Source organism: Medicago sativa, chromosome 4, assembly GCF_051527215.1.
Source record: "Medicago sativa cultivar Bolivia chromosome 4, Bolivia_mono, whole genome shotgun sequence".
NCBI lineage: Eukaryota > Viridiplantae > Streptophyta > Magnoliopsida > Fabales > Fabaceae > Medicago > Medicago sativa.
The window spans coordinates 94,325,305-94,339,561 of record NC_140752.1 but is presented as its reverse complement, the minus strand read 5'-3'; the positions used below and the strand labels follow the sequence as shown (position 1 = coordinate 94,339,561).

Genomic DNA, 14,257 nt, shown 5'->3' with positions numbered 1-14,257 from the left:
TTTTTTTACATTTATCTCTGTTTTAGAGGCAATTGTGGTAAACTTCAAATGTCATTTTGGTTTCTGAATGTGTAATGATTAGTTACAATAATTCCTCAATGTATTAAAATTTTAAAATAGTTTCTTAATTATTGTACATTATATTGTACACTATGTTAGTCAAAATAGTCTTAGAGACTAAAATAAGCTCTCGGTACTCACAATATTTAGACTATTTGGACTAGCGAAGTGCACAATCATAGATAATTTTAAAATTTCGATACATTAAGAAATTATTGTGGCTACTCATTACACATTCAGGAACAAATTGAATATTAATTTTTTTTTTTTTTTTTACAATTACCTTTGTTTCTATTGTTTAAGAGTTTGGGTTTTTTTTTTTTTTTTGGATAAAAAGAGTTTGGTTTTACTTGAATATGCTGTCAAACCAATTGGCGGCAACGTGTGAAATTGTGGGTACGTGTGAGTTTGGTTTTCGCTTTGTAAGAGGTGGAAATTACACGCTCGTGTGTTTTACGCGAAAAAACATTCGCACCATCTAGCACTGCTCTAAATTAATTTCTACAAAAATAACTCATTGAAAAAATATGTCCCATAAGCATGATACATAACAACAACATTCAACATGGTAACAATTCCATGATGGAAGTGCCTCAAATAATCTCATGTATGTCGCACTGAAAAAGCGTAGACTCCTTCACACAAATAAAGTATAAACTACTGAGTTAAATTTTCAAATTTTCTTTCCTTTGCAATACGTGAAGTTGATTCTAATTTTATTTTTCAAGTCCCTATCCCAACCTTCTTAGAAGTTGATTTCTCTTCTCTCAGCAAAAAACTTTCCTGTAATTGCTTGTTCAGGAATAAGGGAAAGCCAAACTCCAGTATCAGCACCATCCTCAACTGAGACACTTCCTGCATAACCTGTTAGAGCTGTTTTAACCCAACCAGGACAATAACAATTAATAAAAATCTTTTCACCCTCAGGTCTATCTGAAAGTTTCTTTGCCATAAATCTTGTATAAGCATTAACAGCTAGTTTCGACAACGAGTAGTCGGTAAATATTCGAGGCCATCCTCCCGATTTCCAAGTTCCATCCTCTACTTGATGTAGAAAATTAGTCACAACACCGTCAATAAGTTCCTCTGAAAGATTATCCACATTGCTTAATTGCTCTCTCAAATCATCATTCTCCAATCTCTGAAACATTATTCATAATTATCATATCATTAAAAATGTTTAATTTAATCATAGTCAATTCTAAAGTTGCACATATGATTGGTTATGATACGCTAACAGTATAAAACTTTTTAAATTGACCGTGTGACATAATTAAACTCGTGTATATAGTACTTACATTTCGTTTTCCATTTAGTCGACCTAGACGCGAGCTAACATTTACAATACGACCACCAGCAGCGGAAGCCTTCATTAATGGAATCATAGCTTCAATCATACGTTTGGTTCCAAAATAATTTGTATCAATAACCGTATGAGCATTTTCAACTGAATTATCAGACCCAAAATTGAAATTAATCCCTGCATTGTTTACCTGCAAATATATGATACATTATTGTTTAGATACATATGCAGACATTTAATTAATTTAATTCAGTTATCTTGCAACTAGATTGTAAGAATGAAAGCTAGAAATTAACCATATTTGCTTAATAAACTTGCCAGAATATTTAAGCCACCATAGTTTTCCTTTAACCACTCAGAGAATTGGGTGATGGATGAAGAATCTAATACATCAAGTTGATGACATGCCACATCGAGACCACCTTCTTGCAAGACCTTAATTGATTCAACGCCAACACTAGCATCTCTTGTTGTTAATATTACAGTCACTCCATGATCAGCAAGTTGTCTTGAGATTTCAAACCCAATTCCTCTATTTCCACCGGTAACCACAGCAATTGTTTCCTTAGACCACCACCTATATACGTATATGTATTAGCCCAAAATTAAATTTAACACATGCTAGTAAGAAATATACTAGTATTCCTTAATTCCATCAATAAATGATTTTTTTAAGAAGCTAAATTAGTCCACCTAAATTGTCGAACCTGACACCTCTAGGAGGAGCACACTCCCAAACTCTCCCAAACTCAAAAGGTTAACTATTGATTCAAAAATCAATGCCATTATACGCTTAATTATATAGTTTTTAGGCTTCTGCATTTTCAATTTGATTCCAAAACCTCTTATTAAACTACTCCCTCCGGTCACTATTATAAGCAAATTTCTACTTTTTAGATTCATTTAATAAATGATGTATGTGGTCTACAATATAGACCACATGCATCATTTATTGAATAAACCTAAAAGTCAAAATTTGCTTATAATAATGACCGGAAGGAGTATGTGATCTCGTTCATCTCATCCAAGCAACTATTGGATAGTTGAATTATATTTAAACTCACACAAATTACACCTAATTATAAGATGAAATAACATATAGCTAGAAATTAAATGCAACCTTTGGTGATCAGAATAAGGAATGGTCCTCAAAAGCGATATCTCTTGCGATCTCTTGTCTTTTTTCTCTTTTGATTTTTCTTTGTGCCCCATTTCTCTCTTTCTCTTTGAGGAATGTGTTAATTTAGCACCAATGACCTCTGCAATTTGGAATGATAGAGGATAGAATGTGTGAAAATTGGAAGTGTATAGGAACAAATGTATTGTCACACATGAAAATGTATGCCACGTTGTTGGTCTAAGCACTGATGTTGGCCATTTGGTCAAATGTGCAGAACTAGACTTCAGGCTAACTTTTGTTCGGCATATTTTAAGGAAAAGTTATTGTATGTTTTTTTTTTTTTTGGTTACATGTATGTTCTTATTGTTGGAGGATTTATTTCATCAAAAGAACTAGGACAATCCAGTCAAAAAAATAAATAAACAGGGTCATTGTTTGCAACTTTCCATGTGAACTCTATTGACATAAATCTTCTAAAAATTCGAAGGTTGTATAGTTACCCCAAAAAAAAAATCAAAGGCTGTATATTATGGCTGTGTTTGGTAACCCGAGAAGCTAGCTTATAGCTTGTTGAATTAGCTTATAAGCTTGTTGGATCAAAACATGACGTGTTTGGTAACAAGCTTTTCTCACGAGCTTATAGCTTTTCATGAGAAGCTAATTCAAGTAGCTTTTGAGCTTAAAGCTCATAGCTTTTTATATTCTCTTCCAATTTTACCCTTATTAATTTAATTTTATTTATTTTTTAATAAAAAACTACCCACATTTATATGTAACCACCCACTTTTCTACTAACCTAGATAGGAAAATGAATGTCTGTATTTTTTACAATTTTGCCCTTGGAGGGGTATTTTCGTAAATTGGTTAATTGCTATCTCACCCATATATATATGTTGTGGTACGGTTTGATTTTGTTCATTCCCACTCTTTCATGCTTTCCTTCCAACTACTTCCAACTATTTCATTCATGCTTTTGCTAACTTGAGTCCGGTTCCTTCTTCATTGTCCATTCCAGGTTCTGGTTCGGTTCCCTGTTATTCATTGCATGTCTTTGTTTTCTTCTTTTTTTTTTTGTGATTTTGTTCTGTTATGAGGTTTTAATTGATGTTCTTCCTCAGGTTCGGTTGATATCAAGCTCAAAGGTTTGTGTTTTGTTTGTTATTGCTTTGCATGTTCTTTTGTGGTTCAATTTTTATGATTTTGTTGTCTTTGTGTTCTGATTTTGTGTTTTGTTGGTTTTTTTGTGCTTTGATTTTGTTTTTTTTGTTCCCTGTTATTCCAGGTTTCTTTGTTATTGAGCTCAGAGGTTTGTGTTGTGTTTTTGATTGTTTTGCATGTTCTGGTTTTGTTCAATTTTGTTAATTGCTCTGTTCTGTTTTTGATCTTATGTGATTTTGGGTTTGAACTGACTATATTTTCAACTTTTTTGCAGGTTTGTTGGTTATCTAGCATAAGGTTTTCTGATTTTGGTAGTTGGTGTTGTTTATATCAGTTAATTGTTGATATTTGTGTCTTTTTTCTGTGTGATTTTCTCTGTTTGTGATTTTGGGTCTGTGTTTGAGTAGTGAAACAATCTGTTGAAAAGCTTAAGTAATTGTGATGTGGTTGGTGACTTTGAGACCAAGTAACCTTATGGCTTTTCTTTGTGATTTGTTGTTTTGAATTTTTGGTTCCAGAACTGATATAGTTTGTTCATACGAGATTTGGGTGAAAGATGTTGTTTGGATAAATCATTGGTGTATAAGGACTGTCTTAGAATGAGATTATGATGGTAGTGTTTGGTACAAAATTTGGGATCAGCTTTGCTTCAAAAGTATTGAAAACAAGTTTGCTGCATAAATTATACATGCATGTTATGGATTTAGCTGTTTTTGTTTATTCAGTATTTTTTTCTCTCTTTCTGCGATTTTGGTAATTGATTAAGGAACAGTAGAGTTAAATTGAAGGGTTAAAGGGTTTGATGAGTAACCAGAGATTCAATTGAAGGCTTTGATTTTTCTGTGATTTTTTGATTTTTCTGTGATTTTGTTATTTTTTTTTTTTATAGTGAATGTTGATATCTTTTCTTTTTTGTGATTTTGGTTGTTCTGCTGGAAGAGTAGGTAGGTATGTGTGAATATTTATCCATTGTGATTTGGTTTGGCAATAGAAACAAGAAATTTGCAGAAAAAGGATTACTGAAAGTTTGGGTAAAAGCTGGATTTTGGAGAGTTGAGTAGAGAAATTGAAGTTTTGCAGAAGGTAGAAACTATGAGCTGGAGATAAGCTTAATCTGATTCAGAAGGTTGTGGTAAGTTCTCTATTAAACTTGAATTTGATTAGATAGAGAAGGATTGTTTATGTATATTAGTGAAATGAGTAGCCTATATTATTGTGTGATTATGTATATCATGTGCACTGAGATAGTTGATGAAATGTTTGTGGATTTTAAGATTCTACCCTCAATTCCCTACAGTTTAGATATAAATTTTGTACGATTTGGATCAATAATGAATTCAGAAAACACATTAGAAGTTGGACTGTAGTGCTGAAAATCTGCAGAAAAAGCTATACAGGTTTTGGCATGAAAATTGCAAAATAAGCGATTTTGAAGTTTAAGCTGCAGTTAAGCTGTTTTGAGAAAAGTGCTTATGGGGCATAGCAGGAGCTGAAATGGGACGTAAGCAGCGTCGAGACTTTAAAAAAAATGTTTAAGGTGAGTTCCTTTAGTTGTAGAACGCACCTCTTGGGTAGTTTATGATTATGTTTGAGTGAGATAAATATTTGTGGTTTGTTGTTTTCATAGAGTTAAGCTCTTTGTCAGGCTTGTGAACAGTCACTATCATCTTTGCTTATGTTGATGGATGTTTATAGAAGAGTTAGATTATGTTATTGTATCGAGACTGATCGATGTAAGTATATACATCTTCTCTACTATACTTTTTCCAATCACCTCAACATCTATCTATAGTGACGCAATATCATAATTCTTTTTTATGACAGGTTTGTTATAATGTTCTGAAAATCGCCATTGACGCCATTCCAGATTCCGTGCATGAATTGAAGCAATATTTTATAAGTCTTCTCATGTATTCAGCAGAGTAAGGGTGTTGCAAACTTTGCTCAAATAATTCAACATAATGGTTGGAATTTCCCTTTGAGTGAATATTTACTTTGATTGTGAGTTTCTGTCATGTAAAGATGTAAAAATTCTGTAGTTTATGCATTAGTCAGAGTTGCTTGAAACTATGGTTCTACATTTTGAATATGGTCAGATATGCAGTGCAGCTTCCCGTCTTATTGTACATGTAAGTATAATAGATTGATCCCACTCCTTCCGTAAACTTTTGTGCTAGCTCATTAAACAAGTAATTGTAACTTCCATTTGCATTTTTTCTTTTGTCTGCGTATATGGGACTGATCGTGCTAACTTCAATTGAGCTAGAACTTTGTCAGACAAATTGGTAGTTGGGATTTTGTCGGCATTCATCTTCAAAAACTGATAAGCTAAGATACTCTTATTATTTCAGGAAAGTATAGCAACATAATTTTTGAATAGGATGATGAAATGGATCAAAAACATCAAAATTTCAGATCCCTTGGAAGAAGGTTGCAGGCTAGGACCTGTTGTTAGTGAAGGGCAGGTATATTTTCATTTCTCATTTCTGTACAATGTATATGCTTTATACTTAACTTATATTCTGAACTTTGTAAAGTAAAGGACGGTTATGCTTTTGTATGTTTAAATTGCTTCTTCATATTCAATGAAAATGTATTGGTAAATATGATATTGTAATGAAATATGTCAATTTGCTTGTACCATGGACTGGTATAAAGCTTCCTGAGAAGCACTATTGGCTGGTTGGTTTTAACTTGTATGTATAATTTATGAGAAGGAAGAAGGAATCTTCTTCAAACAATTGTATATGTCCACATAATGTAGTTTTCTTTCTGGTCAGGCAACTAAAAATAGTTCACTGATTCTAAACATATTTGTCTGGAACAATGATTATATGATATCTAATATTCTGTATTCACATTATATGGTTCAGTACGAAAAAATATTGAAGTTTGTCTCGAACGCTAAGAGTGAGGGTGCGACAATTTTGACTGGTGGGTCTCGACCAGAGGTATGATTATGCTTTCTGTGCAAGTGTGTTCAGTTAGGTATTTCTGCATTTTCCATGATAATTGATTATGTTTTGCAAATGCAATGGCAACATCTAAAGAAAGGATTCTTTGTTGAACCAACCATCATAACTGATGTGACTACTTCCATGCAAATTTGGAAAGAAGAAGTATTTGGACCTGTTCTGTGTGTAAAAACGTTTAGCACCGAGGAAGAAGCTATTGATCTAGCAAATGACACTATGTGAGTCAGTTTTCTGCGAACTAACGTTGACTTCATCTGTATACTCTTTTCCGGTCATTTGTGGAATGGTATCTAAGTTATATACTTTGGTCCTCTACAGCTATGGCTTAGGTGCTGCTGTAATATCAAATGATCTAGAAAGATGTGAGCGTGTAACTAAGGTGAGACTGATTATAGGTCATCAAGAAAACAACTAAATAATTGGATTGTTGTTGCAATTGAATAGTTTATCTTGCTCTGATGCAGGCATTTAAGGCCGGAATAGTATGGGTCAATTGTTGTCAGCCATGCTTCACTCAAGCGCCATGGGGAGGCATTAAACGTAGTGGTTTTGGCCGTGAACTAGGAGAATGGTATGACTCTATTTACTAAATTAGCTAATGTGAAAGTCTCCTTAAATGCCTATCTTTTTATTTATTTTTCTCTGGATGAAGAGGTGATCGCAGCTTCTTAATATGCAAAAGAAACCCATAATTATAAGGTGAAGTCTAAGTCTGTGGATTGTTAAATGTAGTACATTCCCTGCTGACAGTGTAGTGATCATCAGATACTGTACTTCTAAATTCAATTTAACAGTCAATAAAGCTATGAACGGATCATGGCACTGGTGCATTCCTTGCATGGTAAAATTGGAATTATACATGATAGGGATTAACATGTGTCGACACATTTGCATGTTTCCTTGGTCTGAATTTGGCATAAAGGGATAGTTGGATTGGGTAGACAATTAACTGTTACACAATCGCTGTAGAGACTACATACCTAAACCTGTATTAATGTCAGATCTGGCGTGGGAAATAAACAATTTTGCTAAACCTGTCTTATTTGACCTTGAGTCTGATTTTGTTTAATATTTTTAACAGGGGACAATTACTTGAGCGTGAAGCAAGTGACTCAGTACATCTCTGATGAACCATGGGGATGGTACCAACCTCCTGCAAAACTATGATATGTATCTAAAAACTAACATGAATAAGGGTTGGGTAATACCAAATTATGACTATGATCCTAAGGTGGGAAGGCATATATTTATAATGTCTCTGTAAAACAATGGAACTGGTTGCACTCAAGTTTATGCCGGTAGTGTGTTTATTTGATTTGGTTTTATGCTAGCCTAACCATCATGCTTCAATTTTTGAACGCCATTATGACAGACTTCTATCAACTCTATTATCTTTCCTACTATGATTCCGTTGAAGTCTATTCTGAATGGCCGCAATAAGTAGGTCATTGAGTTCTATGAGGGGTTGTGAGTGTAAAAATAAAGACTATTAAGTTAAGCAACACAAAGAAAATGGTCCATTTAGTTTCTTTCCCTATGGTACTTTAATTTTATTAAGCTTTTTCCCACTCAATTAGTTTTGCTTCTTATGTGTGTTTAGCTTCTATGTCCATATTGAACTTTACAATTACTATCTAGGTACAACATGAACCTTGACTCTTATAGGGTAATTTGATGAAATATTTATGGCATGGAGCCAAAAACATATATAACATGCTGTTTGTTAAATTTGAATGTTTAGACTAGACATAGTAGTCCTGATTGCAAAGAGATATGGGAGATGAAAAACTTTGATGTGGTCATATACAATTTCTGATTAGGTAGACATTAGAAAAAAGGGAAAAGTGATGAAATTGTAAAATATTAGTAAAATTCATTGGAAAGAAATGTGTTTTTTCCTGGATGCCTTGATCAAACTCAAATATATAGAAAATATATGTTGGAAACAGTTTAGGGATAACTGCAGGGTATGAATAGTTTAATCTCTCTATCTTAGTTAATTTATTTTGACCATTTGGTAAAGGATGGAAGGAGAATGGGGTTATATGTTGTGTTTAAGGGCTTATTTGGATTGGTTTATTTGAGATTATCTACTTGTGTATGCACTTGTGATACTGTTTGTAAGAGCTTATGAAAACAATTTATGACATGTCCATAGCCTTTTTCTAACTCATTTTCCTAAGCTCCTCAAGTATAGCTTATGAATATAACTCATAGCTTATTTCAGTAAGCTCTCTAGGACATTGTTTAAGTTCAGAATCAGCACAATACATTGAATGCTTTTCGTAAGAATTGTCTGTTACCATGCAAAAGAATAGTCTGTTTAAGTTATTGAACTTATTTTCCTGGTGGATCCTATTCAATGCACATTGTATGACAGATTTGATCAGAGATCATGCACATGAAAAAAAAGATGTCTTTCTTTTCCCTCCGGAGTTTCACATTGCGAAAGAGTTAAATAATGGAACTGAGATAACAGTAATGACGAAACTTGCGAAAACCGTGAGTTAAATCAGAGATGCTTAGTAGAGGACAGGTATTGGAATTATCAGTGTTAGATTGAGCAAATATTATTTTCTTTTACTTATCAGGTGCTTTTATGTTTTTGATTAGGTTGAATATATCAAATCTGAAAGGAACCTTCTTGCAGAAGTTGATAGCAATTGCATTGTAAAACTTTACTGTTCCTTTCAAGATGACGAGTATTTATATCTCATAATGGAGTATCTACCCGGTGGAGATATGATGACGTTGCTGATGCGGAATGAAGTACTGACTGAAGATGAAGCTAAATTCTATATCGGGGAGACTGTGCTAGCCATAGAGTCTATTCATAAACATAATTATATTCATAGGTGCGCTTAATCTGTAATCACTATTGTTTTGCGAAATCCTATTTAGTATAAGATTGTAGCTTAACTGAGTTTTGACAAACCGTTATTTTCAACGAAATCACTATTGTTTTGGAATTATCAGTGTTAGATTGTAGGGTACTTAACTTTACGACATGGATCTTGAATACCGATCATTCAGAGGTATTCATGTTAATCAAGAAATATTTAATATTCTGATTAATTGCATTTTACAGAGATATCATGCCCGACAACTTGCTTCTGGATAGAAATGGTCACGTGAAATTATCAGATTTTGGATTATGTAAGCCGCTAGACTGCAGTAACCTTCAGGAAAAAGACTGCAGTAACCTTCAGGAAAAAGACTTATCTAATGGAGTTAACATAAGTGGAGTCCTTCAAAGTGATGAACTTGCTTTATCTCCTAACCAATCACAACAACAGCAACTGGAGCATTCGCGGAAAAATCGCAGCAGAATGCTGGTAAGTCTCTCAAATAAACACATTCATAAATAAGCATGATTTTTTTTTTTAACATAGCAAACTTTATTATAAAACGGCGAGACTCACAACACATGAGTACTCACAAAACGTATTCATAAACAAGTATGATTACTTTATTCAAAGCGGCCTACACCTTTTTTCAGTTATAATAAAAATTCAGTCATTATTCTTTCGTTATGTTTGGACTTCGGTTCTTTCGTGATATTTTTGTTTGGTTAGTACGAGTCTAGCATCATTTACATCATATATCAATTTGGGTTATTGCTTTATATTTTATCCTTTAAAGACTATTCTCTCTTTTGATTGTATGGCTGCTCTACTTAGATTCATCATTAATGACATTTTAAGCTTTTCTATCTTTGTGATATTGCAGACCTATTCTACGGTTGGAACACTCGATTATATTGCTCCAGAAGTTATTCTGAAGAGAGGGTATGGCGTGGAATGTGATTGGTATAATAGTATATGGCGTTGAAAGCTTGGCAAGTTTGCATTACTGAGAATAAGTGAATAACTTCTCAGGTCTGCTGCTGATAATCTCTAACATGCTGGTCAAACTAAGTGAAGAAAAAGCTCATGTTGAGGCTGAGATTGAGCATTAAAGGAACACCGTAGAATAATGTGAGAGAGAAATTAATTCCAAAGAGCTTGAAATTCGCAATGAAGAAAAAAACATGAGTATGAGGTCTGCAGAAGCTGCTAACAAGCAGCATATGGAGGGTGTCAAAAAACTTGCTAAGATATCTCCAGCAGGCTATCCTTCAGAAAAGCACATAGAAATAGCCACTCTAGAAGTGAAATAGCTGTTATAATATTATAACAGCACAGCCATGTGTAGATTACTCTGAAGTCTGAAGCATCAAATTATATTGTAAGAATTATATGGTGGATACATTAATCTGAAATATTAATCATTTCAACTAAGGAATAATTGAGGAAGAAAAAAAAACACAATATGGTGATAATCGAACTTTTCAAAGGTGATTAAATATTCAATTATTGATTAAGGTCTATTACAATATAATTTAAAACTTTACAAATATTAAATTTATACCGTTATCCTTGGCATTATCAAAAAGTAAAATTACAGTTCATAAACATATTAGATAGTATCACTACCTGGTGATAAAAATTAAGCTCGATTGAATAATACAGTATTAACCAATATTGATTCCAATTATTTAGAACTTAAATATTGTAAGATTGTGCTATATACAATATTAATTTACTTTATAAACAATTTTTTTTACAAAATACGTTACTGAACCCCATGCCTTAGACCATGCATCACAAATATTTGGATTATGCGACCTTCGTTATCAAATTTACGAAGAATGATATTCCGTAATTTGAACATTTCTCCTTTAAAACAAGTTTTTTAAAAGTACGTATAATTCACCTGAAAGGACTCGATACTAAATTGTAGTTAATATCTGCCTTTGCTATAGATCATGTGAAAGGATTTATATACGTTGAAACTGAAAGACAAAATGATATAAATCAGGTAGAGAGGCATTCAGCTATCTGTCTGATGCAGAAGTTTGTTCACTTGAAAGAACTGGATAGTAAATTACAGTTAATATCTACCTTTGTTGTAGATCATGTAAAAGGATTTATATACGTGGAACTAAATTGCAGTTAATATCTACCTTTGCTTGGGGTGACAAAAATACACATACCCACGGGTACCCGTGGGTAAAATCCGTCACGGACATGGAGTGGGTAGCTAAACGGATATCCACGGGTATAATAAACGGGTATTTGACTACCCATTATTATATGGACACAGACACGGATTTGATTGTATCCTTCCCCAACTCATCAAGATTAATATCTGAATGACTAAAGTCCACCAGGAGAATTGTACTGATTAAGAAAATATTTGCAGATAAGTAATTTCATACATTCATGTGTCGAAAAATTTCATAGCATGAAATTCAATTTTTGAAGAAGGAAGATGATCATTCATAAAAGTGCATCAATGAAGAAAATGATCACTTATATCAAATTTAGTCGCTTAAAACAAAAACATAAATAGATCCATGATGGAAAACATAGTATCCATATTAGTAGGTATGATTTATGAAATTTTGAACGGATTATATATGGATGTTTAAAAGTTGAAGTTTTTTGGTAATTAAAAAAAGTTTTTATTTGTACCAAAAAATAAATAAATTCAAAACTCCATGGGTACCCATGGATACCTGAATATCCACAAGTACTCGTATAGTGGGTACCCACGAGGTTATATTGACTCTGCATAGTGCAAGGGTGGTGGATCAGATCAAGTACACAGTTCACAATTATTCTACTAAATTAACTTTACAGTTATTGAGTTGTTGAAAGCCACTACTTTTCCAATGCACGTTTAGCCTTCTCAATTGTTGTCTTCGCTGCAACTTGCTTTGTATCTCCCTCTACAAAAAAAGTCATTGATATTTTCATTTGTTACTCGTGATAAGCCATTTTGAACATTTCATTTTCTAACCCGTGATGCAGGAGTACTCTAAATATTGTGTTATTGTTTATAATTATCTGTCATTTCGCAATCTGTCCGTCCGATATAATATTTTGTCAAAAAAGTAGCTAACCCCCGTGCGAAGCACGGGTTTGTAACTAGTTCTTTAAAAAAAAACGTAACTACCCACATCAGTACACGGTTACCATTTCTCATGTTGTAGTTTTTTTTATATTTTGTTTGTTCCTTTTCTTATTACCTTGCTATTAATTCATATAATATAATTATAATTTTAAATAAAATATACAATAAATAGTAAAGCAAATGTTTAGTATAAAAAAGTTAATTGAATTCATAAAACACATTTATCATTTTGGAGATGAAAATAATTTGAATATTTAAAAAGACATAAAACACATTTATCATTTTGGAGATGAAAGTAATTTGAATATTTAAAAATAAATAAATTAAGTAAAAAAAATTGGATGTATATAATTTATAAAAAATAAATAAATAAACATGTCCTTTTATGTCATTTTATATGTATCAGCCACTTCAACAACTAATTTTACCAAACACATTATTTTTAACAAGTGAGCTTTTCAGCTATAAGCTACCAGCTATCAGTCATCAGTTATCAACTAGCTTTTTCAGCTATCAGCTAACTTATCAGCTATCAGCTAGCTTATAGCTTGTTTTTACCAAACAGAGTCTATATGTAAATGTGTTGTTTGAAAAAGAATGCTTTTATATGTGTTATTTGGACAAATAACTTTAAATATAACGTGTTACTATTAAAGAGCTTATAATCTTGCCAAAAAAAAAAACACTTAAAAGCTTATAAAAAAATTAAAAATTTATTATATTTTTTTAGGGGAAAAAAAATATATTATATGAACACATCATATGTTTTTTGTCAAAACAAAATGAACACATCATATGCTTATTCTTATTTAACAGCGGTCGATATCAACATATCTGAAGAATTTAATCAATTTATATGGTTTAAAGCGGTTCCGTTAAAGGTTAACATTTTTGTTTGACGTCTCTTTCTGAATAGACTTGCTACAAAGGACAACCTGTGCAAAAGGAATGTTCTTGAGGCTAATAATGTATCTTGTGTGGCCTTGTGTGGTAAGGAGGAGGAAAGGGACCATTTGTTTTTTCAATGTGACCATTATGGTCGGCTTTGGCTTTTGATATCACATTGGCTTGGTTTTGATACTGTTTTGCATGACAATTTATATACACATGCTAATCAGTTTTGTGCTCTTGGAGGTTTCTCAAAGAACTCTATGATAGCTTTTGCTATTATATGGATTTCGGTCTTATTTGTTATATGGAAAGACCGCAACAGGAGAATTTTCCAAAATCACATTGATCACCTTGAAGCTCTTCTTGAAAGGGTTAAACTTCAAACGTATTGGTGGTTGAAAGCAACCTTTATCATGTTCACTTTTGACTATCCCTTTTGGAGACAAAACCCCTTATGTTGTTTACAGACTGTCATGTAATGTCTGTTTTTGTTTTATGGCTGTTTATAGCCTTACTGTATTGTAACTAACATTTTTCAGCTCCTTCCGACACAATTTGTGCTTGAAGGACTGATAGTTTCTTTAATATATTTCATTTACATCCTTAAAAAAAAAAAAAAAAGATATTTTTATTAGCTTTTTAAACACTTATGTCCTAAAATAAACACTCTTCAGACTCCTCTTTTGCCCTTCATTAATATTTGGATTTTGATAAATAATTATTATAAGAGAGCGAGCAATTTCAAGAAAACAATAAATCAAAATATTTTTGTTCACTACCCATTTTTTTAAA

At 32.6% G+C, this 14,257-nt stretch overlaps 2 protein-coding genes across 11 annotated transcripts; one reads left to right on the top strand and one right to left on the bottom strand.

The window, feature by feature from the left end:
* Nucleotides 1-554: 554 nt before the first annotated feature.
* Nucleotides 555-2,680, bottom strand: LOC146934025 (short-chain dehydrogenase/reductase 2-like). Its single transcript, XM_085705860.1, has 4 exons — nucleotides 2,484-2,680; nucleotides 1,682-1,940; nucleotides 1,359-1,553; nucleotides 555-1,201 (listed from the first exon to the last, which is right to left on the bottom strand). Exons 1-4 carry the CDS (start codon nucleotides 2,573-2,575, stop codon nucleotides 806-808), a joined length of 942 nt encoding a protein of 313 aa, XP_085561986.1. The 5' UTR covers nucleotides 2,576-2,680; the 3' UTR covers nucleotides 555-805.
* Nucleotides 2,681-3,304: 624 nt separating this feature from the next.
* LOC146934024 (aminoaldehyde dehydrogenase 2, peroxisomal-like) lies at nucleotides 3,305-10,903 on the top strand. 10 transcript variants are annotated; one of them, XR_015007637.1, is made up of 18 exons: nucleotides 3,306-3,498; nucleotides 3,602-3,625; nucleotides 3,766-3,789; nucleotides 3,916-4,773; nucleotides 5,031-5,178; nucleotides 5,287-5,374; nucleotides 5,466-5,563; nucleotides 5,681-5,770; nucleotides 5,993-6,106; nucleotides 6,515-6,592; nucleotides 6,692-6,834; nucleotides 6,935-6,995; nucleotides 7,081-7,187; nucleotides 7,698-7,758; nucleotides 8,997-9,152; nucleotides 9,230-9,471; nucleotides 9,705-9,951; nucleotides 10,346-10,903. XR_015007637.1 is itself a non-coding variant. In XM_085705858.1 (14 exons), coding segments are annotated over exons 8-13 (474 nt in total). In that variant the 5' UTR covers nucleotides 3,309-3,498; nucleotides 3,602-3,625; nucleotides 3,766-3,789; nucleotides 3,916-4,773; nucleotides 5,031-5,178; nucleotides 5,287-5,374; nucleotides 5,466-5,770; nucleotides 5,993-6,022; the 3' UTR covers nucleotides 7,270-7,315; nucleotides 7,698-7,966. The 10 variants fall into 10 exon arrangements, 3 of the variants coding, with proteins under 3 accessions (XP_085561983.1, XP_085561984.1, XP_085561982.1); XR_015007638.1 differs by lacking the exon at nucleotides 5,681-5,770 and having other exon boundaries at nucleotides 3,305-3,498; XR_015007636.1 differs by having other exon boundaries at nucleotides 5,089-5,178; nucleotides 5,466-5,770.
* Nucleotides 10,904-14,257: the final 3,354 nt, after the last annotated feature.